The sequence below is a fragment of the Tachyglossus aculeatus genome, chromosome X2, assembly GCF_015852505.1.
Source record: "Tachyglossus aculeatus isolate mTacAcu1 chromosome X2, mTacAcu1.pri, whole genome shotgun sequence".
NCBI classification, from domain to species: domain Eukaryota; kingdom Metazoa; phylum Chordata; class Mammalia; order Monotremata; family Tachyglossidae; genus Tachyglossus; species Tachyglossus aculeatus.
In genome coordinates, this window is record NC_052100.1 from 1,867,670 (window position 1) to 1,893,123 (window position 25,454).

The 25,454-nt window shown below is 54.6% G+C and overlaps 1 protein-coding gene across 1 annotated transcript in view; it reads left to right on the top strand.

The window, feature by feature from the left end:
• DIAPH1 (diaphanous related formin 1) overlaps positions 1-25,454 on the top strand; it is a 70,165-nt gene that overhangs the window by 21,245 nt on the left and 23,466 nt on the right. The window contains exons 2-18 of the mRNA XM_038770856.1: positions 3,655-3,681; positions 4,582-4,737; positions 5,323-5,424; positions 6,536-6,666; positions 6,767-6,853; positions 8,312-8,375; positions 8,619-8,758; positions 8,947-9,055; positions 9,403-9,513; positions 9,624-9,742; positions 10,353-10,469; positions 13,757-13,872; positions 14,332-14,396; positions 14,481-14,660; positions 14,746-15,432; positions 16,584-16,698; positions 17,252-17,260. Coding sequence (XP_038626784.1) covers positions 3,670-3,681; positions 4,582-4,737; positions 5,323-5,424; positions 6,536-6,666; positions 6,767-6,853; positions 8,312-8,375; positions 8,619-8,758; positions 8,947-9,055; positions 9,403-9,513; positions 9,624-9,742; positions 10,353-10,469; positions 13,757-13,872; positions 14,332-14,396; positions 14,481-14,660; positions 14,746-15,432; positions 16,584-16,698; positions 17,252-17,260 — 2,320 coding nt within the window. The 5' untranslated portion in view covers positions 3,655-3,669. The remainder of the gene's footprint in view (positions 1-3,654; positions 3,682-4,581; positions 4,738-5,322; positions 5,425-6,535; positions 6,667-6,766; positions 6,854-8,311; positions 8,376-8,618; positions 8,759-8,946; positions 9,056-9,402; positions 9,514-9,623; positions 9,743-10,352; positions 10,470-13,756; positions 13,873-14,331; positions 14,397-14,480; positions 14,661-14,745; positions 15,433-16,583; positions 16,699-17,251; positions 17,261-25,454) is intronic.

The following is a 25,454-nucleotide window of genomic DNA, read 5'->3' on the forward strand; positions in this document are numbered from 1 at the left end:
ACTCTCCCAAGCGCTTAGTACAGTGCTTGGTGCAAGGCAGGTGCTTAAATGTGATTGATTGGAGACTGGAAAGGCTGGAGTCAGGTGACTGTCAAGATCCCTGTTGCTGCTGTCAGAGGCAAACTGCCAGGATGGATGGATTCTCAGTCGGGGGATGGTCAAGGAGTGGCCCTGATGGTCTCATTCCAACCACCTCTTCCTCAATAAGAGATGGGGATGGGGTGTGTGTGTGTATGTATGTGTGTACACGCACCTGTCCCCCGGTGGGGTCGAAGTGCATGCATGCCAGCAGGTGGGTTTAACTGTCAGCAGTGTCGCCTTGTAACGTGAAACACTAATTTACCCCTTGTTGCCCTTCTGTTTTGATACTGTCCTTGTCTTCCCAGAGCTGGGTGAGATCTGGTGCTTCCTTCCTGTGGCCGGTTGCCTTAATCCTGGCTGCCCTCGGGCCCTATGACCTTAATTTTTTTCAGAGTCCTGTGACTTCTTTGCCCAATAACCTAGAGGAAAACTAAGGATTATGGGAATTGTTGCGAGAGAGGTCAACTGAGAATCATCCTAAGAGCTATCTTCTCTTTTATAGCCCTCTCTAGACTCGGCTGGGACTGACCTGTGGGCACCCATCTTGGGGCTCCCCTAGCAAAGAGGGCGAGGGGCAGTGAAGATGAATCATGCATGTGCAGGTGTCTCGGTGCTCACTAGGTCTCTCCCGGTGGTAGGCACATGTGTGGAAACGAATCATGCATGTGCAGGAGCCTTGGAGCCCCCTAGGGCTCTCCTGGGGACAGGTGCATATGTGAAAAAGAATCACACATGTGCCGGAGATTTGGAGCTCCCGCAGAGTCAGGTGCACGTGGGCAGTAAGTATTTAGAACATGTGGAGCACTGAACTCTGAGCACTGGGAAAACTCCTTGGACGTGTCATCCGCCGTGGTTCCTGTCCTTTGAGGAGCTCTCTATCACAGGAGGGAAGGACAGACGGCCCCAGGGAGAAATGACAGGCCAAATTCAGCAGACCAGTAACCACAGCGATAACCCTCCCTGCTCCAGCCTGGACTTCCCCGCCCAACTGCCACAGCCTTCCCGTAATGCATTGGTGAGCGAGGTCTGAGGCATCCCCCAGCCCTCGAGCAGCGCTCTTGGGCCCCCAGAGCCCCAGTGGTTCACGTGACCCTATTGGCATTTCCGGGGCCGGGCCCCAGTAGGGCCGTATTTCTTCAGCCTGAGCCTTCCTGAGACTGGGGGGGGGCAGTTCTGGCTGAGAGTCTACCTCATCCGCTCCCAAACTGGCCCTTTTCCCCGAGGGAGGATTTGGCAGCCACTGCTCGAGCAGGGTTCCCACCCGGTCCACCGGCCCCTTGGCTCCTGTGAGCACCGGGGTCTTCAGACCCTTGAGTTTTCAAGCAGGAGCTGGCTTGGACTCTTGTGTGGCCCACAGCAGAAGCCATAGTGAGTTTTCCTTCTCGTTGTGGTCAGTTGGCTCAGGGGCACAGCGGAGATAAATGACAAGGACTCTCTCGCACGTTTTTTCATCGAGGAAGGTCTTTGGTTTGGGCAGGAAATCCTCTGCCTGGAAGTCATTTGTGATTCGCCTCTGCCCTCTGCTGGAGCCTCTGCATTCATTCATTCATTCCATCGTATTTATTGAGCGCTTACTGTGTGCAGAGCACTGTACTAAGCGCTTGGGAAGTACAAGTTGGCAACATATAGAGGCGGTCCCTACCCAACAGCGGGCTCACAGTCTAGAAAGGGGAGACAGAGAACAAAACAAAACATATTAACAAAATAAAATAAACATGTACAAATAAAATAAATAGAGTAATAAATACATGCAAATATATATACATATATACAGGTGCTGTGGGAGAGGAAGGAGGTAAGGCGGGGGGGATAGGGAGGGGAAGGAGGGGGCTCAGTCTGGGTTATGGCCGTCGCTCACCAGCCTGGGGAGGGAGAGACTAGCACCCTGGACTGACCCTTCCACCGTCCGGCCCTGGGAGGGAGATTTTTCTCGGCGGGGATGATCTGAAAAACAGGCCGGCACCGAAGCGAACGATTCCCTCCCCTCCTCTCCCAGGAGAAGTCAAGCCAGGAGACTAGCTCTTGGCCGGGCGAAGTATTGAATTTGGAGATCCCGAAAGCAGACCAGTTCTCCTCCTGGAGTCAGAGATCCCGTCTTAGGACAGAAGTGTCCCAGAAGCAGAATTTCAGCTTCTCCTTCAAGGGAGGACAAAGTGGGTCCACGGGGCCCTGGCTAAGATCTTTGGCTGCAAAGACGTTCCCTCCAGACCTGGGTCATAGCTGTTGGATCCCCTTAGGTGTGGTTTCTGGGCAGAGCCATGCTAGAATTTGCGGCCCCCACCGGGTTTAGGAAACAGCCCTGGCACGGAGACATCAGTGCTTTGCACATGGTAAGCGCTTAATAAATGCCATCATTATTATATTATTATTAACTGCTACGGCTCCTCGATGCCCCGAACCGTGTTAAGCCCTAGTTAGTTCGTTTCAGCGTGTGTTACGCACTTGCTCCGTGCCAAGGACTGTGCTGAGCTCTGGGGTAGTTGCAAATCTACCAGCTCAGACAGAGTCCCTGTCCCCCACAGTTATCATCATCATCATCAATCGTATTTATTGAGCGCCTCTGTCTCTGTATCTGCAAAGCCCAGGTCACCTCCCCTCCTTCCTTCCCCAGAGGCAACATTCAGAAACCCAGGGCCAGGGTCACCTCCGCTAACTATTGTACTTTCCCAGGAGCTTAGTCCAGTGCTTGCGCCCACTAGATTACAAACTTCTTGAGGCCAGGGATCGTGTCTGCTAACTGTATTGTGCTCACCTTCATCCTTATGTTGGTAAACTGCTTCAGCTCAGTCCAGTGCTCTGCACACAGTAGATCGTAAGGTCATTGAGGTCAGGGATTGTATCTGCTCATTCTATTGTGCTCTCCCACATGCTTAGTACCCTGTCTGTTAGACTGTAAATTCCATGAAGGCAGGGATTGTGTCTACTAGCTATATCGTACTCTCCGTCTTTTTGCTGGTGAACCACTCCAGCCCAGTGCTGCAGTTGTCTGCACACTTTAGACTAAGATCTTTGAGGGCAGGGACCTCATCCAGCTTTGTTGCCCTCTTCCAAGTGCTTAGCACCATGCCTGCTAGACTCTAATGGCCTTGAGTTCAGGAATCTTTTCTACTTACCCTTGTATACTCTCCCAAGAATCAGCTACAGTCCTCTACACATAAGCGCTCAATAAATACCAGTGATTGAGTGTTCCCCACAGAGTGAGCGCTCAGGAAATACTACTGATTGGAGTGGAATTTAGGATTGAGCCGATCTTCAGAAGTTTCTAGGGAAGGAAAGGATTGCCTGTTTCATGGGTCCAGTTTCTCTGTGAAAGGACCTTCAGTCACCCCCATCCCCCCAGAACAGGGTCAGCCTTTCCGAAAAGGCATGTGCCAGTGGGAACATTGCACGCTGTCGAGTGTGTGGCGTGGAAAAGATGTCTTGTCGGTTTTTCTCTTCTCTCCTCTCTTCCCATCCCGCTGATGTTTTGGGTATTTCCTGGTGTTTCACTGATCCCTTTTTCTCTCCCTCTCTCTCTTTCTCCCTCTCTCTCGCTCTCTCTGTGTCCCCCCACCCCCCTTTCCTGCCTTGTAGACACTGAAGCGGCTCATGGCAGACGAGGTAAGCCGATTTTTGTTCTGCACGTGCCCTTTTTTCACTTGCTCTAACCTCCAGTGTTCTGATGATTGCCATTTGCTGTGCTTCCCAGGGTGCCTTTGGGGCTTTCTCCATGGCCCATGTAGAGGCATATGTGCTCTCTTCCTTTCTCTCTCTCTCTCTCCCCCCTTTGCTGAGTGCTTAGCTCAATGCATGTGCCATCATCCTGGCTTGGGTGATGCCTGTGGAGAGCCCTCCCGCTCCCCCCTCTCCTCAGTCCCGACTGATTTTGGGACAAGGGACAGCGAGGGGCCCCCCAGCTGGGTCTACATTTCGCAGCTCGGAGGCAGACTTTGGCAGCTGGGTGCTTCCAGGGGAAGATTGGCAGTGTGGCACCACGGAAGCCAGTGGCTCAGCTGTGCCTGCAGACTTCTGGGTTCCTTCTGCTGGGGCGGTCTGGGCACCCTGGACAGAGAGAGGGTCACCTGTCTCTCTCGGCAGTGGCGTCCCCTTCCAGGACACTGGTTTGTGGATCCTCAAGCCAAAGTCTTTTGCGTTCTTGGCTGGCTGGTTGTCTCGGAAAGGGGACTGAGGACCCTCTACCTCTTCCTTGGGGCCACAGAGCTCGGGTTTGGGACAGACGTAAACTTTAAGAGCAGGCTTTCTGGCTGTTTTGGAGGGGCTCGGTATCATTGGTACCTCACACTTCTAGGAAAGGCAGGTCATTCCAAATCCCCCTGTCAAGCGAGGCCCAGGAGGATCGCCTCTTCAGGCATGCCGTTGGGGGATTTCTTGCCCCTGGCAGGGCGGCTCAGGGCCCGCAGAGTTCTACATTTCGAGCCCCAAGAGGGTGGTTTGCCTCCCCTGGGTTCTGCCGATTCCATGTGGATGATGTGCTCTCTCTCCTCCCCTGCCGCCCTGCAGCTGGAGCGGTTCACAAGCATAAGGATGAAGAAGGAGAAGGAAAAGCCCAACGCGTCCCATCGCAATTCCTCCGCCTACTACGGAGAGGACCCTGCCGCCCAGTCCCTGCAGGATGTATCCGACGAGCAGGTGTTAGGCCTCTTTGAACAGATGCTGGTGAGTAGCTGCCTCTGGAGGGGCTGGGTCCCGTCACTACTAGGCCAAAATCCTCCAAGAGCTGAGGCATTAAGGGGGAGTCGGAGACAGGGAGTCCCCGAGGGCCAGCCCCATGAGGTTTGGGCCAGTGGGCCCGTCCTAGCCCATTCTGCTGGCAGAGCTTATCTTTGGGGCGAGTCTGGGCTGTGGCATTGGATGAGTCCATTTCCCCAAGTTAGGCCCAAGGTGGGTGAGGCCGGAGCCCTCTCAGTGGCAGTGGAGGCGGGGAAGTGGTCGCCACTGCAGGGCAGATACGGGCCAGTATCTGGTGCCCATGGGCTCGGCACAGCTGTTGCAACTTGCCCTAGCTCCCCATAAGGGACTCACATCCCCAAAGACTAACACCATTCTCCATCTTTCTGTGGTCAGGATGCCCCAGAGAGGGCGGAGACCTCAGGGGAAAGGCTTTCCTTGGGCTGCTGAGTACCCAGGATGGTGCGAATGGCCAGTAGAGGCTAGGGGTGGGGAAGAATGGGGAAGTTGTCAGAAACAGGGACAACCAGTATTGAATGTTTTTTGTGTTTTTTTTTCCCTCCTCACCCCTAGGTGGATATGAACCTGAATGAGGAGAAGCAGCAACCTCTGAGGGAGAAAGACATCATCATCAAGAGGGAAATGGTGTCCCAGTACCTGCACACCTCTAAGGCGGTGAGGCCTGGGTCAGAGGAGCTGGAGTGGGCACTGAGGCCTCTGGCCCCTACCCGTCTCCTCACACTAGTACTGTTAACAAGTTTCCTCTCTCTAGCTAGCTTCCAAAGGTGTTCTAAAAGAAGTGGGGGAGAGTCTCTCTGTTCTCCTTAGGTGAGCCTTACCAAGTTCATTCCCAAGTGGTGGTGTTCTTTTATAGCCCAAGAGGCCATCACAACAGGGCAAAGTAGCAAGGCCGGTATAGGGCAGAGGGCAGCGGGGAAGTGGGAGACATTACCATTGTCCCGCTTGGATAGCAGAACTGTCCCACTAGGTAACTGTTAACAAAGAAACCACATACCAGGAGAGAGCAAAGCCATGTTTCCTGGGGAGACTGCGGAAACAGCCCGAATTTTCTGGGATGGAAGGGGCAGTGGCAGATGGCAGAGGGGCAGAAGAGAGAGTGGGAAAGGGATGGAAAGGAAGAGGCCCAAAAAGGAGGAATTAAAGAGAAAGGGGTAAGCGTAGAAATAGTGGAACTGGAAGAATAGGTGAAAACAGCGTCTTGCGGCTAGAGACGCTTAGTTCCAAAGATTTTTGTTTGTTTCCTTTTTGCCCATACCAATCTGTTTCATTCCAGGTGATCAGGCTTTGTGACTGGGTCCCTCCTTTTATAAGTTGCTTTTCTCCCCCACTTTCCGCTTGTGTTTGCCTCCAGAGCACACTGCCACACTCCCCCTCACCCCCTCATCATTCCACTAAATCAGCCTACCTGGCTCAGGAGTGTGTGGCCGGCTTCCCACACTATCTTACAGAGAGCTGGTTTTGTTCCCCAATCAATTGATCATTTGCTCAATGATCAGTTAGTTTGTGTTAAGTTGTGGCGAGGGATTTAAGTCTCTCAATCAAATCAATCGATCGATTGATTTCCTCCCACAGCTCATGGAGAGGTGTTTAGTCCTCTGGCCCATCATTCGATCGATTGATTTCTCCTGCATACAGGGTGAGGTACTGAGTCCCCTATTCCATCAGTTAATTGGCTGGTTCCCTCCAAGTGGCCCAAACAGGTGTGCAGCCTCCCTCTCCCCTGAGGTGCAGCTCGGATTGACGCAGCTTCCATGTCTCCGCTTAGGGCATGAACCAGAAGGAGAGTTCCAAGTCCGCCGTCATGTACATCCAGGAACTCAAGTCTGGCTTGCGGGACGGGCAGCTGCTCAGCTGCCTGGAATCCCTGCGCGTGTCCCTCAACAACAATCCCGTCAGGTGAGTGGCCACCCGGCGGGTTGGGGGCGGTGGGGCCTGGCTGGGTGGCAGAGGCCCTGGGGGAGTTCCCGGGGGCTCTGACCTGGTGTGTCCCTCCCAGCTGGGTGCAGTCATTTGGAGCTGAAGGCCTCGCCCTGCTGCTGGATATCCTGAAACGGCTCCACGATGAGAGAGAGGAGATCTCCGGGTGAGGAACACTGGGAAATCGGAGGGAATTCCTGGCCTTTGGGGCAGATGGTCTGATTAGCGGCGGGGCTTTGCCTTTTAGACTGTGAGCCCACTGTTGGGTAGGGACTGTCTCTGTGTGTTGCCAACTTGTACTTCCCAAGCGCTTAGTACAGTGCTCTGCACACAGTAAGCGCTCAATAAATACGATTGATTGATTGCCTTGGGGTGGGGAGGAGACCAGGCCCAGTGGGGGTACAGAGGTGGAAGCCCAAGGCCTGGTCTGGGAGGGGCTGGAGCCTGCCGTGCCACGGCTGGTCCCCAGCCCCTGCACCCATCTAGTCCAGTGATTCCCAACTTCGGAAGACGCGGGGGAAAATAAGTGAGTTTGGGTTAGCTAGGTTTAGATTCTGCAGGCCTGCCTCAAAACCTCCTTTTTGTTTTTTCGAATGGTATTTTTTAAGTGCCTACTATGTGCCAGGCACTGTATTAAGTGCTAGGGTAGATACAGGCTAATCAGGTGGGGCACAGCTCCTGACCCCCTGGAGTTCACAGTCTTAATCCCCATTTTACAGATGAGGTAATTTAGGTGCAGACTTGCCCAAGGTCACATAGCAGACTAGTAGTACATCTGGAATTAGAACCCAGGTCTTTCTGACTCCCGAGCCTGTGCTCTCCTAGGCCACGCTGCTTCTCTGAGCCTTCTGGGCCAATAGTAAATCCAAGATGGGTTGGGGAATCCCATTGGCCTAATCTATTTTAAATAAAATATTTTATTTTATTTTGTTAATATGTTTTTTTTTTGTTCTCTGTCTCCCCCTTCTAGACTGTGAGCCCACTGTTGGGTAAGGACTGTCTCTATATGTTGCCAACTTGTACTTCCCAAGAGCTTAGTACAGTGCTCTGCACACAGTAAGTGCTCAATAAATACGATTGATTGATTGATGGAGGGCAATGAACTGCCATCTGCAAGGCTAGACCAAACCAGATTGGTCTCTAATATTAGTGGTGTTACTATTATTTATTTGTTAGCAATTACTCGGTGTCAAACATTGTTCCAAGCAGTGGGGTAGGTATAATCAGGACAGACACAGTCTGTGTCCCACAGGGAAGTTACAGTCCACTGGGGCAAGAGGATCGGTAGTGAAATGCCTTTTTACAGATGAAGAAACTGAGGCCCAGTGAAGTGGCTTTCCCAAGGTCCCACAGCAGGCAGATGGTCAGAGCCGGGATTAGAACCCAGGTTCTCAGACTCCCAGGCCTGTTGCTCCTTCTGCTAGGCCATACTTGAAGCCGCAGAGAGGCAGGGTTAGTCGAGGGGGGTCTCTCAATCCCTTGTCCGTCCTTTTGGCTTTAGGTCCTGAAACCATGCCTCGTGTCCCAAGATTTTCTCCGGCACTTTCGGAGGGTGGGCTCTTCAGGATAGTGGGGAGGGGGAAACAAAGGAGACGTTTGACGGTTTGGTTCTCCCTCCACATAGGAGCTACGACAGCCGCAACAAGCATGAGATCATTCGCTGCTTGAAGGCCTTCATGAACAACACGGTGAGACCCTCTCCCCGCCCCACCCCCCTACCTTTTCCCCATCCAGCCCAAAAAGGGAAACTGAGTCTGTGAGGTCAAACCTGTGCCACCACCCGGAGCGACCCGGGCTGTGATGCGGCGGGGCATCCTGGCGTCCGTGGTGTTTCCTTGGGTCCCGGGCAGGGCGGGGTCCCCTCTGCTCTCTCCAGGCCGGGCCCGGGCTATCGGTGTCCAGGCCTCAAGCTCTTGCTCTCCCCTCGACAGTACGGCATCAAGACCATGCTGGAAAACAACGAAGGGATCCTGCTGCTTGTCCGGGCCATGGACCCGGCCGTCCCCAATATGATGATTGATGCCGCTAAACTGCTGTCGGCCCTGTGCATCCTGCCCGAGCCTGAGGACATGTAAGTAGCCGGGGGGTTCTCCCCGGTCATCTTGTCCCTCCCTGGCCGCCTCTCGATGGCTTGGGAGGTTGTGGAGACAGGGGAGTCTCTCCCCAGCCCCAGTGCCCGATCTGCCCTCTCCCTCGCTCCTGCCCCCCGTATTTCCCGCTGGTCCAGGCCCTGGCTGATTTCCCCCATCTCCCGGGCAGGAACGAGCGGGTCCTGGGGGCCCTGACCGATCGGGCCGAGATGGATGAGGTGGAGCGGTTCCAGCCCCTCCTGGAAGGACTGAAGAGCGGCACGTCCATTGCGCTCAAGGTGGGTGCGGGGCTCTCGGAGCAGGGTCAGGGGAGGGGCTCCCACAGTTGTCTTCCCCCGGGGTGCCGTAGGTGGTTCCTCTCCAGCAGCTGCTCGAGCGATCTGGGGGGACGTCCGTTCAGAGAAAGCTGAGTGGGGGGAGCTGGCCACGACTCACCTGTCCCTGGTGCCAGGCAGATGGTGGACACGGTGGGGACGCTGCCCTGGCTTCCCCAACAGCAGTTTCGGGGGTCTCCTCTGGGAGTGGGTGGGCTGCGCCCTCAGCGGGCCCCGTGGTGGGGAAGGGTGTCTTTTCGGGCTCCCACGAGTGTCAGCATCGGGATCACTACTTCCCTTCTCGGCCTCAGGTGGGCTGCCTGCAGCTGATCAACGCCCTCATCACTCAAGCAGAAGAACTGGACTTCCGGGTCCACATCCGCAGCGAGCTGATGCGGTTGGGGCTGCAGGACGTTCTCAAGGTAAGGGGTCTCCCTCCTGCGGCAGCCAGCCCCCACCCCCCTGGAGGTTGGAGGGCGGGGGGCCAGCCCCCCCAGCCCCTCATTGGCTTTGACCCCTCTGGCCTGGGCAGGACCTGCGGCTCATGGAGAATGAAGACATGAAAGTGCAGCTCAATGTGTTCGACGAGATGGGGGAGGAGGATTCCTACGATTTGAAGGGCCGCCTGGAAGACATCCGAATGGAGATGGAATATCCTTGCCCTGCGTGGTGGTCGGTGGACAGACCTGGCCCTGGGGAGGCAGGTCCTGCGTGGGCCTCCACCGGCCCAGCGGCCTCTCCAGCACCTCGTGAGCCTTGCTTTGGCCAAGAGCTCCAAGTGTTCAGGAGTCCAGGGCCCAGCCCCCAAATTAGCATAGACTTCCCTAAGATACGGGAGGATGTCAGCTGGATGAAAGATTGTCGGCAGGAGAGCCTGTGAGAGACGTCAAAGGTTCAGCTCACCCCTGGGCCCAGGGTAGGCACCAGGCGTTACCAATTTGTACTTCCCAAGCGCTTAGTACCGTGCTCTGCACACGGTAAGCGCTCAATAAATACAATTGAGTGGGTGAATGAATGAAAGTCAGAGAAGGAACTGCTCTGTAGCAGACCTGGCTCTGTAGCTGGGATCCAAAGCCCCAGGACAGGGCCCGGACCTGGAATGGTGTGTGCGGCCCCGGGCCCGTGGTCTACTCCGTGATCCCTTCCTCTTCCGCCCCGTCCCGCCCAGGATCGGAGATCATCTCTGCAGGGTCACCGGCTGTGACCTCCCTGCGGAGGGGGGAGTGCTTTCCGGCAGAACATTCCTTAGCTTTGTCCGTACCGATTTCGGTGAAGTCTTCCAGATCCTCCTGAACACGGTGAAGGATTCCAAGGCCGAGCCCCTCTTCCTCTCCATCCTGCAACACCTGCTTCTGGTCCGCAACGACTATGAGGCCAGGTAAAACAAGGGGCCTTCCGGGGGCGGGCGGGTGGGTGTGGGCTCTTTGCATCTGCACTCTAAGACCACCTTCATCTCCAATGTGCTCCCCGGGGAGGAGGAGGAGGAATAGGAGGAGAAGGGGTCGGTGGGGGTCGGGCATTCGTTCATTCATTCAATTCATTCAGTGGTATTTATTGAGCACTTACTGTGTGCAGAGAACAGTACTAAGCGCTTGGAAAGTACAATTCAGCAACAAATAGAATCCCTACCCAACGTTAGACTGTGAGCCCGTTGTTGGGTAGGGACCGTCTCTATATGTTGCCAACTTGTACTTCCCAAGTGCTTAGTACAGTGCTCTGCCCACAGTAAGCGCTCAATAAATACGATTGAATGAATGAGTGAATGGGCTCACAGTCAAGAAAGGGGGAAGACAGACAACAAAACAAGGCCAATGGACAGGTAGGGACCACCAGATAATAATAATAGTAATGATGGTATTTCCGTGCTAACTGTATGTTAAGCACTGAACTAGAGAAGCAGCGTGGCTCAGTGGAAAGAGCACGGGCTTTGGAGTCAGAGGTCATGGGTTCAAATCCTGGCTCCACCAATTGTCGGCTGTGTGACTTTGGGCAAGTCACTTCTCTGGGCCTCAGTTACCTCATATGTAAAGTGAGGATTAAGACTGTGAGCCCCCCGTGGGACGACCTGATCACCTTGTAACCTCCCCAGCGCTCAGAACAGTGCTTTGCACATAATAAGCGCTTAATAAATGCCATAAAAAAAAAAAAATGTTACCTCATCTGTAAAATGGGGATTAAGACTGTGAGCCCCCCGTGGGACAACCTGATCACCTTGTAACCTCCCAAGCGCTTAAAACAGTGCTTTGCACATAGTAAGCGCTTAATAAATGCCATTATAAAAAAAAATAAAAAAACTAAGCTCTGGGGTAGATACAAGATAATCAGGCTGGGACACAGTTCCTGTCCCACCTGGGACTCCCAGGCTAAGTTGGATTGAGGAGGTTTTAATCCCCACTGTAGATGAGGAAATGGAGGGCACAGAGAAGTGGAATGATTTGCCCAAGGTCACAGAGCAGGCAAGTGGCAGAGCCTGGATTACAACCCGGGTCCTCTGATTCCCAGGCCCTTGGTCTTTCCACTAGGTCATGCTGCTTCCCCTGAGACGTCCGTTTCAGGCTGGCTGCCATCCAGGTTTGGGCAGTCTGTCAGGCTCGAACCCAGAGCAGAGCAGCGGGCAGGAAGAGCCACAGGGCAAACTGGAAAGGTGACATAAAGGGGCGGCCGGCCCGTGGAGGTTGCTGCAGAATGGGCCTCTGTTCTGTCCTCCCTGTCAGGCAGTCATTGGTATTTATTGAGCACCGACCCTGCTCAATGGCCCCTTCCTTCCTCTCCCCCTCGTCCCCCTCTCCATCCCCCCCATCTTACCTCCTTCCCTTCCCCACAGCACCTGTATATATGTTTGTACATATTTATTACTCTATTTTATTTGTATATATCTATTCTATTTATTTTATTTTGTTAGTATGTTTGGTTTTGTTCTCTGTCTTCCCCTTTTAGACTGTGAGCCCACTGTTGGGTAGGGACTGTCTCTATATGTTGCCAATTTGTACTTCCCAAGCGCTTAGTACAGTGCTCTGCACATAGTAAGCGCTCAATAAATACGATTGATGATGATGATGACCCGAGTGCAGAGCTCTCTCGTAAGTGTTAGGGAAGCAGCGTGGTTTAGTGGAGAGAGCATGGGCCTGGGAATCAGAAGGACCTGGGTTCTAATTCCGACTCCTCCATGACTGGCATGTGAGCTTAGGCAAATCACTTTATTTCTCTCTACCTCAGTTACTCCATTTGTAAAATGGGGTTTAAGACCGTGAGCCGAGTGTGGACAGGAACCATGTCCAACCCAATTACCTTGCGTCTATCCCAGCGCTTCGTACAGGGCTTGGCACATGGAGCTTAACAAATACCATTATTATTATTATTATCATCAATCGTATTTATTGAGCGCTTACTGTGTGCAGAGCACTGTACTAAGCGCTTGGGAAGTACAGATTGGCAACATATAGAGACAGTCCCTACCCAACAGTGGGCTCACAGTCTAAAAATAGTTAGTCATCACAGTCCCTGCCCTCAAGGAGCTGACAATCTAGCAGCCGTGCCCCCTTGGAGAATCGTCCGCCGGGGTAAGGGAGGCAGTTGCCCTAGTAGGGAGGTGCGTGTGGCTAGTGGTGGCCTGCTGGCTCTTTACCACGGGAAAAAGGGAACCAGAATCCTGGGGCCTCTGGGGGAAGGAGGGAGCTGGAAGGTCCAGGCAGCTGGAGATGGTGGGTCCCAGGAGGGCGAGGAGCTGTTGGGCATGATCAGGACACTGCCATCCCTGACCCCCAGCCCAGCCAGCAGACTAGCCCTCCCACCAGGACAGTCCAACCCTTGAACCCCAGCCCACCCAGTAAACCAGCCTTCCCCACTGGAACTACCATCCCTGACCCCCAGCCCACCCAGCAGACTGGCCCTCCCACCAGGGCAGTCCAACCCTTGAACCCCAGCCCACCCAGTAGACCAGCCTTCCCCACTAGAACTACCATCCCTGACCCCCAGCCCACCCAGCAGACCAGCCCTCTCCACCAGGATAGTCCAGTCCCTGACCCCCAGCCCACCCAGTAGTGGGGAGGGCTGGACTCCCCTTTTAGAGTGTGAGCCCACTGTTGGGTAGGGACTGTCTCTATATGTTGCCAACTTGTACTTTCCAAGCGCTCTGCACACAGTAAGCGCTCAATAAATACGATTGATGATGATGATGATGACTGCCGGATGGGCTTCCCAGACTGAGCCCCCTTTTTCCCCTCCTCCTCTCCCTCCCCACAGCACCTGTATATATGTGTGGACAGATTTATTACTGTATTTATCTTACTTGTACATATTTACTCTTCTGTTTATTTTGTTAATGATGTGCATCTAGCTTTAATTCTGTTTGACTTGACACCTGTCCACATGTTTTGCTTTGTTGTCTGTCTCCCCCTTCTGAGCCTGTTGTTGGGTAGGGACCATCTCTAGGTGTTGTCAACTTGTACTTCCCAAGTGCTTAGTACAGTGCTCAGCACACAGTAAGCGCTCAATAAATGCGATTGAATGAATGAACGACACTGCCTGCTGCCAGCTCTTCCCAGCCGGAGCCGGACTGGCCTGCAGCTTCTCCCGCATCCCGTCCCCCACACCAACTTGTCCTTTCTGGGGTTTGACCACCGTCCCTCTCCTCTGAGCCTTCCCCTATGACCTCTCCCGCCACAGGCCCCAGTACTATAAGCTGATTGACGAATGCGTGTCCCAGATCGTCCTGCACAAGAACGGAGCCGATCCCGACTTCAAGTGCCGGCACCTCCAGATGGACATTGAGAGTCTGATAGGTGAGCCCAGGGGTGGGAGGGATGCCCTGCCCCCATCTAAACCCTGAGCCCCCTCTTTCCTCTCCTCCTCACCTTACCTCCTTCCCCTCCCCACAGCACCTGTATATATGTTTGTACGTATTTATTTCTCTATTTATTGATTTATTTCATTTGTACATTTTTATTCTATTTATTTTGTTAATATGTTTTGTTGTCCGTCTCCCCCTTCTAGACTGTGAGCCCCCTGTTGGGTAGGGACCGTCTCTATATGTTGCCAACTTGGACTTCCCAAGCGCTGAGTACAGTGCTCTGCACACAGTAAGCGCTCAATAAATACGATTGAATGAATGAATGTCGGTGGTCGGGGGATCAGGAGGACGGGCCATCCTGGCCCACCCCCACCACTGAAGGCTGGAAGTTCCATCTGCCCCAGCCGTTACAGGGGGCCACAGTGTTGCTCACTCCTTCTCCTCTTTGCAGATCAAATGATCGATAAGACCAAGGTGGAGAAAATGGAAGCCAAAGCTGTGGAGCTGGAGAAGAAGGTGCGCGGCTAAAGGGGAGGGGGCAGATTTTCTTGGGACGGGCTCTTTGTCGGCTGGCTCTGACCCATCCCCTTAATTCCACAGCTGGACTCGGAGCTGACGGCCCGGCACGAGCTCCAGGTGGAAATGAAAAAGATGGAAAGCGACTTTGAACAGAAGCTCCAGGACCTGCAGGGGGAGAAGGAAACCTCAGATGCCGAGAAGCTGCAAGTCACCAGTGAGAAACAGGGCCTGGAGGCCGAGGTGTCGCAGCTGAGCGGGGAGGTAATAGCCGAGGGGAACCGTCGGGCCCCCCCGGGGCGGGGGGCTAGGGGGAGTCTCACCTCCCCGCTGCCACTTCCTTCTGCAGGTCGCCAAGCTGACTAAGGAGTTGGAAGATGCCAAAAAGGAGATGGAGTCTCTCACCGCTAAAATATCTGCTGTGCCTCCTCCGCCTCCCCAAGTCGTTGGGGTCGGCATCCCGCCACCTCCTCCCCCTCCCCCCTTGCCTGGGGGCATCCCCATCCCCCCACCTCCTCCCCCTCCCCCCTTGCCCGGGGGCATCCCCGTCCCCCCACCTCCTCCCCCTCCCCCCTTGCCCGGGGGCATCCCCGTCCCCCCACCTCCTCCCCCTCCCCCCTTGCCTGGGGGCATCGCAGTCCCCCCACCTCCGCCCCCTCCTCCCTTGCCAGGAGGGGTCTGCATACCCCCACCTCCTCCCCCTCCCCCCTTGCCTGGAGGTGTTGGCATCCCCCCTCCTCCGCCCCCTCCCCCTCTTCCTGGAGGTTTTGGCCTTCCCCCACCGCCTCCCCCACTGCCTGGAGGTGCCGGCATCCCCCCACCCCCTCCACCGCTGCCTGGAGGTGCCGGCATCCCTCCACCCCCTCCGTTCCCTGGAGGTCCCGGCATCCCCCCACCTCCCCCTGGAATGGGGCTTCCCCCTCCCCTCCCCTCTGGCTTCGGGGGAGTTCCTGCAGCTCCAGTCCTGCCGTATGGATTGGCTCCCAAGAAGCTATACAAGCCTGAGGTGCAGTTACGGAGGCCAAACTGGTCCAAGGTGAGGATCCCCCCCCCCCCAACCTCCTCCTGACCGTGACCCCGGCCTCTAGTCCGAGGGGCCGCCCCAACTTCCTGGCTTTCCTCGAGGAGTGTGCGGCCGCTGGGCCGATGATAGGGACTTGCTTCTCTCCTTGGCCCCGATCTGGGCCCGTGCCAGCCTCGGCAGTCCGCAGGCGACAAGCCCAGCGGGTCCAGAGTGGCCAGCTGGGTCGGGAACCAAGGAGGCGCACCTGGGGTCCCGGATGGGCTCGCCCTTACCCTTCCCCTTTTAGGGCTTTGGAACAACGGCCCAGTTGGGCATCTGGTGCTTGGTGCCCACACCTGGTGGGAGGTGCAGGCTTGCGGACCAACCTGGTTTCTGTGGCGACTCTCTGAGGTCCAGGCCCCAGCAGCCCCACTCGGCCTCTCCTCCAGAAGGGCTCCGCCCAGTTTCTGGATCCCTAGCCCTGGCTTGGCCAGGGAGAATTGTGGCACCCTACCAGCCTAGAGCCCCCACTTTCTCACCTTCAGTTTATCCATGACTTACCGTGGAAATATTTGGAAGGCAGCCCCGTGACAATGTCCCACTTAATAACCCCAGTCACCTCAGGTACCACAGCCCCCAGCAAACTCCGGTGCTCCTCTGCTGGGGTCCCTTCTGTCCCTTCAGTTACCTCATATGCAAAATGGGGATTAAGATTGTGAGCCCCACGTGGGACAACTTGATCGCTTTGTATCCCCCCAGCGCTTAGAACAGTGCTTTGCACATAGTAAGTGCTTAACAAATACCATCATTATTATTATTATTATTCAGTCCATGTGAAGTCCTCCTTCTCTCTCCTATTGCCCCCAACCTGAACATCTTAGAGCAATTGAACTATGACCACAGCCAGTCTGCTCAGGGCCCCCATCCCCGGGATGTGAGGGATCTTGACTCTTTAGTTAAACTCCTGTTTTAGTTAGTTCCGAATCCTCCAAGAAGCCCGAGAGCCTTCTTCCCCTCCCTCCCTCCAGCCGCATGGGTTCAGGAGGGGCCTGAGGAGGTCCTAGTAGGGCCGAGGGCATTGTCAGCGGGGCAAGGGGGAGGTCCCTAGTCGCCCCTCCCTGGTCTATTGGCAGTGGGGTGGGGAGTGGGGGTCTCTGCCCAGCAAGCCTACCTGTCCCCCACAGTTTGCCGCTGAAGACCTCTCTCAAGACTGCTTCTGGACCACGGCGAAGGAAGATCGCTTTGAGAACAGCGAACTCTTTGCCAAATTGACGCTCACTTTCTCCGCCCAGACCAAGAGTGAGTGGCCGCCTTGCCAGTTGCCAAGGGCCAGGAGCGTGCCAGGGCAGACTGCCCCCTCCCCAAAGAGAATGAAGGGAGGGAAAATTTTAGTAGGAAAGGGCTGTCACGTCTGTTAGAATGTACTCTTCCAAGTGCTTAGTACAGTGCTCTGTACACAGTAAGCACTCAGATACTACTGATGGATTTGATGGATTGGTCCAAGTCTTTTCCAGCAGCTGGGTGCGACCTGCTGACCCTATTTCACTGCAGTGGGTCCCAGAAGAATGGGAAAAATCTTAATTGGTGTTGTGGGGGAGGTATTAGGACCCAGCCTTATTAGACCTACAGGAAAGATTGGTGTAGTCCAGCCTTGATAGTGCCCCATTGGCATCTAACAGGAGCCCCCAGGTACTCTGTGATGGCCAACAGGGGGTTGGCTGGGTAGTTGGCATGGGTGGGGGATGGCTGCAGCTTGAGTGACCTAGGTCTGACTCTCTCTCTCTCTCCCTCTCTCTCTCTTCGGCATCCTTCCGTCTGGCTCCATGCGATGGGTGACCCCGTGCCCCCGCAGCTTCCAAGGGTAAGTGTCCTCACCAAGTCGACTGTCTGGGAAAATCCCTTTTACAAGGATGAACTTGTCTGCTCCTATTCACCGGGGCTCGATAGTTACCTTCTTTTTGAGGGCAAAAGATACAGTCTTCCCTGGAATTGAGTTTCTCCTAGGGCCTGCCCCGTCATTCTCCACGGTGGTCTCAGCCGCCCTTTCATTCCCTCTGCTGGCCCCTGCCATTGCTACCCTCCTCCGGCGATTTCCAGGGGGAACGTTCACAACCGCTAGAGCTCTCATCAGTTTCCTTCTGACTTTGAGGTGCTTGTGTGGGTGGAAACAATAAGGACAGCTTCAGGATACATCCCTTCACCCTACCATGGCAAAATTTGCAGCTCTGTGGGTGGTATTGTCCCCCTCGCCCCCCAAGCCGTTGTGATGGGGCCAAACTGCCCTTGAAGGTGTTTCTGAAAGGCAGCAGCCAGACCACCCCTGACAGCTCCTGAAAGTGGCTCGTATGGTTCCCTTACTTGACTCCCACTCTGTGCTCAGCACTGGGACAGAGACAAGATAGTCAGGCGGGACCAACCAAGCACGATGGCTTGCCAGGAGGTCCGCTCTGAGTTTTCTTCCCCTCTCTGCCACTTGCCTGCTGCGTAACTGTGGGTAAGTCACTCCACTTTCCCAGGTCGCAGCTTCCTCCTGTGTAAAATGAGTTTTCATTAACCGTCTTCCCCAACCCCTTAGACTGTGGAACAGGGACTGTAGCCGAACTGATTATTCTCCACGGGCCCCAGCACTTAGTGCAGTGCTTGGCCCATGGCTTTACGCACTTAACAGATTCCCCAGTTGTTTGTCAGTATTGGGCCGAGCAGAAACAGCAGCCTTCTTGGCCAGCTGGTCAAAGTTCAACAGCCCAGGGCCCAGGATTCGCGAGAATCCGGTCAGAGGCCCCCTGACTGGCAGGTCATTTTTACTTCCGTGCTTTAAAAAAGCAGCGTGGCTCAGTGGAAAGAGCACGGGCTTTGGAGTCAGAGGTCATGGGTTCAAATCCCCGCCCCGCCAATTGTCAGCTGTGTGACTTTGGGCAGGTCACTTCAATCAATCAATCGTATTTATTGAAAGCTTACTGTGTGCAGAGCACTGTACGAAGCGCTTGGGAAGTCCAAGGTGGCAACATATACAGTCCCTACCCAACAGTGGGCTCACACTTCTCCGTGCCTCAGTTCCCTCATCTGTAAAATGGGGATTAAGACCGTGAGCCCCACATGGGACAACCTGGTCACCTTGTATCCCCCCCAGTGCTTAGAACAGGGCTTTGCACATAGTAAAAGCCTAACAAATACCATCGTTATTATTAATCTTTGGGAGTAGCGAGCAGTTCTGCTGTTGCCCACCAGATGGCACCTGGAACGCTCTCGTCCCTCCGCGATGACGCAGGGTTATTCTGCTGCGCAGGGTGACAACGTCATCACTCTGCGACCGCCCGCTCGCTTGTCGTTCCTCCAGCGACAAGCTCAGTGCTCTGCTGCCCTCTGGCGGCTCGGGGGACCCCTTCCGGAACGGGAAGAGAGTAAAGGCAAAACAAGCTAGAAAATGGTGTCTCCCCCATCTCAGGAAAGGAGTATCCTCCATCCCCTTTTTAGTTGCTCGGTTACAGGAACATGTTGAGAGGGAGCAGACAGCGTTTTTTCAGCGTGTTCGTGTACATCAGTGCTTGTGAATTCTTTCTAATCTACCACAAGCTCAGGGGCCGTGTCCCTGGCTTTTAATAACAATAATAATGGCATTTATTAAGCGCTTACTATGTGCAAAGCACTGTTCTAAGCGCTGATCAGACTGTCCCACGGGGGGCTCCCAGTCTTCACCCCCATTTTATAGATGAGGTAACTGAGGCACAGAGAAGTGACTTGCCCAAAGTCACCCAGCTGACAAGTGGCGCAGCCGGGATTTGAACCCACGACCTCTGACTCCAAAGCCTGTCACAGGAGTAGAAGGGCTAAGCCACCTGTTTCTGGCAGCCATTGGTCACAATCTCTGCGGCCTGTGGCTTCAGGCCTCCCCCACTGCACAAGTCTTCATTGCAGCTCTGCCTCAGTCTCTGTTTGATCCCCCCGAATTCACTTCCCAGAGCCCTTCTAATTCATTGTCGTATTTATTGAGCACTCACTGTGTGCAGAGCACTGTACTAAGCGCTTGGGAGAGTACAGTACAACAATAAACAGACACATTACCTGCCCACAACGAGCTTGCACACCTGCAGACCACAGCCTTGACTTCCCTTCCCTGCCATCCAGGGAGCCAGTGCCAACGCAGGGTAATTTCTGAGCTCCCAGCCCCTGGACCTCTCCTGGGCTAAACCTTCCCCTGGGCGACATCACTTCTAGGTACAAATAGCAGTTTTTTTCCCCGGTTCTGTACCATGTCCTGAGCTGGAGATCCCCAAATTTTTCAGGATTTTTCCCCAGCCCACTTTTTTACGGTATCTGTTAAGCACTATGTGCCAAACACTGTAGTAAGCACTTAGGGGGATACAAGATAAGCAGGTCTGACACAGTCCCTATTCCACAAGAGGTTCACTGCCTGAGTGGGAGAAAGAATGAGTGTGTAATTCCTAGCAGTGCCCTTGTCTGAATTTGTAGATTTTCTGTTCAGCCCCACGCTTAGTTCACTACTCAGTACGAAGAAATACTCCTCCTTCTTCCTCTTCTCCTCCTCCTCCCGCTCCTTCCCCCAAAACCTGGGAAATCCCCAATTCTGAACCCGTCAGCTTTTCTTCTAGTGCTACCATAGGTCCTTAGTTCTGTTTTTTTGTTGTTGGCCTTTTTGTGGTATTCGTTAAGCGCTTACTATGTGCCAGGCACTGTATTAAGCACTGGGGTCGATGCAGACTAATAAGGTTGGACACAGCCCCAGTCCCACGTGGGGCTCACAGTCTTAATCCCCATTTTACAAATGAGGTAACTGGAGGCTCAAAGGAGTTAAGTGACTTGCCCAGGGTCACCCAGCAGGCAAGTGGTGGAGTCAGGATTAGAATCCATGTCTTTCTGACTCCCAGCTCCGTGCTGTATAATAATGGTGTTTACTAGACCATGCTGGTGCTGGTTGTCCACGCACTTAGCACAGTGCATGATACACAGTGGGCTCTCGGTAGTGACCGTGGTTACGAGTACGACCAGGTGACAGGATGCCAGAGAAGCAGCGTGGTTCAGCGGAAAGAGCCCGGGCTTTGGAGTCAGAGGTCATGGGTGCAAATCCCGGCTCTGCCAATTGTCAGCTGGGTGACTTGGGGCAAGTCACTTCAATCAATCAATCAATCGTATTTATTGAGCGCTTACTATGTGCAGAGCACTGTACTAAGCGCTTGGGAAGTCCAAGTTGGCAACATATAGAGGCAGTCCCTACCCAACAGTGGGCTCACAGTCTAGAAGGGGGAGACAGAGAACAAAACCAAACATATTAACAAAAAATAATAAAAAATAAATAACTTCACTTCTCTGGGCCTCAGTTACCTCATCTGTAAAATGGGGATTAATCAATCAGTCAGTCGTATTTATTGAACGCTTACTGTGTGCAGAGCACTGTACTAAGCACTTGGGAAGTACAAGTTGGCAACATATAGAGACAGTCCCTACCCAACAGTGGACTCACACTTAATCAGATTAAGACTGTGAGCCCCCAGTGGGACAACGTGATCACCTTGTAAACTCCCCAGCGTTTAGAACAGTGCTTTGCACATAGTAAGCGCTTAATAAATGCCATTATTATTATTATTATGCCAGGGAGTCTGGGTGCTTCGCAAGGACGGTGGAGGTAGCGTCTTTGGAGCACAGGGTCTTCCCTGGCTCCCTCTGCCCTTTGGCTTTCAGAGATGGCAGGGGATGTGGGCCAGGGACTTGGGGCGCCCTTGGGCCAACGGGCCCTGAGCCTTTTAAGCCACCGTCCTTGCTCCATCCCTAAGCGCTGGTGCCCACCAGGGAACGGGCCCCAGGAGTCCTCCCTGCCCTTCCATGGAGGCTTCCCTTCCCTTTTAGACTGTGAGCCCACTGTTGGGTAGGGACTGTCTCTACGTGTTGCCAACTTGGACTTCCCAAGCGCTTAGGACAGTGCTCTGCACACAGTAAGCGCCCAATAAATACGATTGATTGATTGATTGATTCCGGTCCCCAGCTGTCCACTTTTCTCTGCCAACCCTCTCGGCATCGCGAGCCCCATGACCCGGCTGGAATTCTCCTGGCTCGGGAGAGCCTTTTGGGGGGCTTTCTGGAGGGGTGAGTTGGGGTGGCCAGCTTTCCCAGGGTGCTGATGGAGCAGTTGTGGGTCTCACAAGCAGAATCAAAATCCACCCACCCCGAACGGCTCTGCAACCTGTTACTCTTATTATAAATAACAGTCATCCAAGCGCTCTGCACCCTCAGAGTAGTAATAATACCATTCAGCACCTTGGTTTGGCACATGCTTTTCCTTTTCCAAGTCAGTCATTTATTGGGCACTTACTGTGTACAGAGCACCGTATTAAGTGCTTGGTATAACGAACTTGGTAGACGTGTCTCCTGCCAGCACAGGCATGGAAGTCAGAAGGTTCTGGGTTCTGATCCTAGCTTGCCTGCTGTGTGACCTTGAGCAAGTCACTTCACTTTTGTACCTCAGTTCCCTCGGCTGTAAAATGGAGATTGACGGTAAGCCCCAGGAGTTTGGACTGTGTCCAACCTGATCAGCTTGTACCTATCCCAGTACCTGTACTTAGCAAACGCCTTATGAAAAAAGGAGGTCCTTTCCTGTTTCTGGGAGGATGGGGGGAGGCACGAGTGAACAACCCCGTTTTCCAGGAAAGGAAACTGAGGCACAGTGAGGTGATGCAACTTGCCTGCAGTCCTGCGGGCAGGCCCGGGGCAAGGCTGGGACTGGATCCCGGCCTTTCTGCATCCTGACCCCTGCTCTCTCTTAATGGATCATGCTTCTGGTCATTCTCCCCCTGCGTGCCCCTGGACCACCTGGTAGGGGAGGGACAGGCCCCCTCTCCTCCTGGGGAGTTAGTTGCTCGAGATCGGAAGGCTAAGAGACATAGATATCTGTGGGCCTCTTGGGGCAGCCCCAGGCCTTCCGTCCAGCTCTGACCTGCCCTTAATAACCGTAATTGGGGTATCTGTTAAGCGTGTACTCAGTGCCTACGCACTGGGCTAGGTACAAAGTAATTGGGTCGGACTTAATCTCTGTCCCACGTGGGCGCACTGGGGTAGGTACAAAGTAATCGGGTCGGACTTAATGTCTGTCCCACGTGGGCCTCCCAGGACAAGGAGGAGGGAGAGCACTTATTGAGTCCCCATTTTAGGGGTAAGGAAACAGGCCCTGAGAAGTTAAGCGGCCTGTCCAGGGTCACCCAGCAGGCAGGTGGCAGAGCCGGGACCCGAACCCCGGTGTCCCCGACCCCCAGGCCTGGATTCTTTCCACTAGGCCACAGGGGAGGCCATGGAGGAACCTCGCACCCCTCAGGTGTGAGAGACCCCATGGGCCCTGCGGGCAGCGCCCCGGCTGCACTGATGGGGTGCTGGGAATCTCGGGGAGCGCTGAAGGGCGGGAGACGCTTCAGAACCCCCTGGTGGGCCATGCCTGAGGACAGAGACGTGTGGGGGTCTACCTCTAATTTGGGGGAGACCCCAAATTGTGAGGGGTGCCACCCCCGGGCCCTGTGCTGGGGTTCCAGGGGGGTCAGAGACGGGTGGTACCTTCCTTTCCCCGGGTCCTGGGGGGCTGTCTTTGGCCGGGCACCCTTGGGGAGGCCCCCAGAGCTGCACGGGGCGATAGGCAAGCGGGGGGGGCGGCTTCTCCTCCCCCTCAGACCCCCCTCCCGGGGTGGGATCCCCCCGGAAAGGCGTCCCCCCCACTCCCATCCCCGGGCGGCTGCCCATTGAAATCATTTCTCCTGAACTGCCACCGACGGCCACGAGGGGCGCGCAGTTGAGCCACTTTGGCCCGGGTTTCCGCCTGTGAGGTCAGAGGCCGCTGATTGGAGGAGACGGTCAGGTGACTTTCCGTAACTATGGTGATGGTCCAGCCCCCCCCCCCCTCCATCCCCACCCAGCCCATCACCACCCCCCCTTTTCCTGGTTTCCAGGTCGGGAACAAAGAAGGGAAAAAAACAGGGCCATGACGAAACCAGAGCAGCTGCAGAAGGATCAGCAGAAATACCAGGCCGGAGCAGGGGGGAGGGAAGATAGCCCGCTCCATCCGTTTCCTCCTAGGGGCCTCCCCCAGCCCCCTTGCAGGAACCGTAGTGGGGGGAGGAGATGAGGCAGAGAGGGGGCCAAAATCTCCGCTCTGGGGTCACTAAATCCTGATAGCTGCTTTTGTTGTGTTGGGGTGCGGGCGTAGGGGTGTTTCGGCCCCTGTCTCCCCCTTCTAGGCTGTGAGCCCATTGTTGGGTAGGGACCATCTCTATATGTTGCAACTTGGACTTCCCAAGCGCTTAGTACAGTGCTCTGCACGCAGTAAGCGCTCAGTGAATAGGAATGAATGAATGTAGCAAAGTGCTGATTCATTGCCCTCCCCAGACCCTCCAGCCAAGCTTCCTCATACTGCTCTTGTTTTTCTCCGGCGGCTTTTCTTTGTGCTTGTGAGTGAGAGAGGCAGAGGGGTTCGGCCCAGTTTGGAGGATAATAGTAATAATAATGGCATTTATTAAGCGCTTACTACGTGCAAAGCACTGTCCTGAGCGCTGGGGAGGTTACAAGGTGATCAGGTTGTCCCACAGGGGGTTCACAGTCTTAATCCCCATTTTCCAGATGAGGTAACTGAGGCCCAGAGAAGTGAAGTGGCTTGCCCAAAGTCACACAGCTGACGGTTGGTAGAGCTGTGACTTGAACCTGTGACCTCTGACTCCAAAGCCCGGGCTCTTTCCACTGAGCCGCACTGATGGGAACGACAGTCCCCGTAAACAGGAGAGACGGAGGGGTTCGGCCCAGGCTCTGGGGGCCAGTGCTTGCTGTCTTTGACCCCCATCCCAGCAGCTCTGTGGCAGGCTCCCCTTCCTGCCTTCTGTCCCCACAGTCTCCTCAGCCTTCTGCCGGGAACTCCTCACCCTGGGCTTCAAGGCTGTCCATCCCCTCGCCCCCTCCTACCTCACCTCCCTTCTCTCCTTCTCCAGCCCAGCCCGCACCCTCCGCTCCTCCGCCGCTAATCTCCTCACCGTTAGGCCTCGTTCTCGCCTGTCCCGCCATCGACCCCCAGCCCATGTCATCCCCCGGGCCTGGAATGCCCTCCCTCTGCCCATCCACCAAGCTAGCTCTCTTCCTCCCTTCAAGGCCCTGCTGAGAGCTCACCTCCTCCAGGAGGCCTTCCCAGACTGAGCCCCTTTCTTCCTCTCCCCCTCGTCCCCCTCTCCATCCCCCCCATCTTACCTCCTTCCCTTTCCCACAGCACCTGTATATATGTTTGTACATATCTATTACTCTATTTATTTTACTTGTACATAGCTATTCTATTTATTTTATTTTGTTAGTATGTTTGGTTTTGTTCTCTGTCTCCCCCTTTTAGATTGTGAGCCCACTGTTGGGTAGGGACTGTCTCTAGATGTTGCCAATTTGTACTTCCCAAGCGCTTAGTACAGTGCTCTGCAAATAGTAAGCGCTCAATAAATGCGATTGATGATGATGATGACCTCCCAGTCCTGGGCCCGGGGCAGACAGAGCCGGCTCCTCCGGTCTCTCCCCTTCCCACCCAAAGCTGTGATACTCATCTGTTCCCAGCACTCCCCTCCTGAGTCAGCTTGGGTGTGCTGGGAAAGTAGCGGCCCTGAGTGTGAATGACACCATTGTCTGTGCGAACAGGGTGCTGTCAGTCTTTCCCCCGGCCGACAGTCACAGACACCCTGCTTCCCTCCTCTGGTTCTTGGGGAGCCACCCTAAACGCCCCATAATAATAATAATAATAATAATGTCATTTATTAAGCGCTTACCAAGCACTGTTCTAAGCGCTGGGGATCAGGTTGTCCCACGGGGGACTCACGGTCTTAATCCCCATTTTACAGATGAGGTAACTGAGGCACAGAGAAGTTAAGTGACTTGCCCAGAGTCACACAGCTGACAATTGGTGGAGCTGGGATTTGAACCCATGACCTCTGACTCCAGAGCCCGGGCTCTTTCCACTGAGCCACACTGCTTCTCTAAGCAGCCCCCCATGCCCCCCATAGCTTTAGCCAGCCCACCCCTCGACCCCTGTGGCCTGGTAT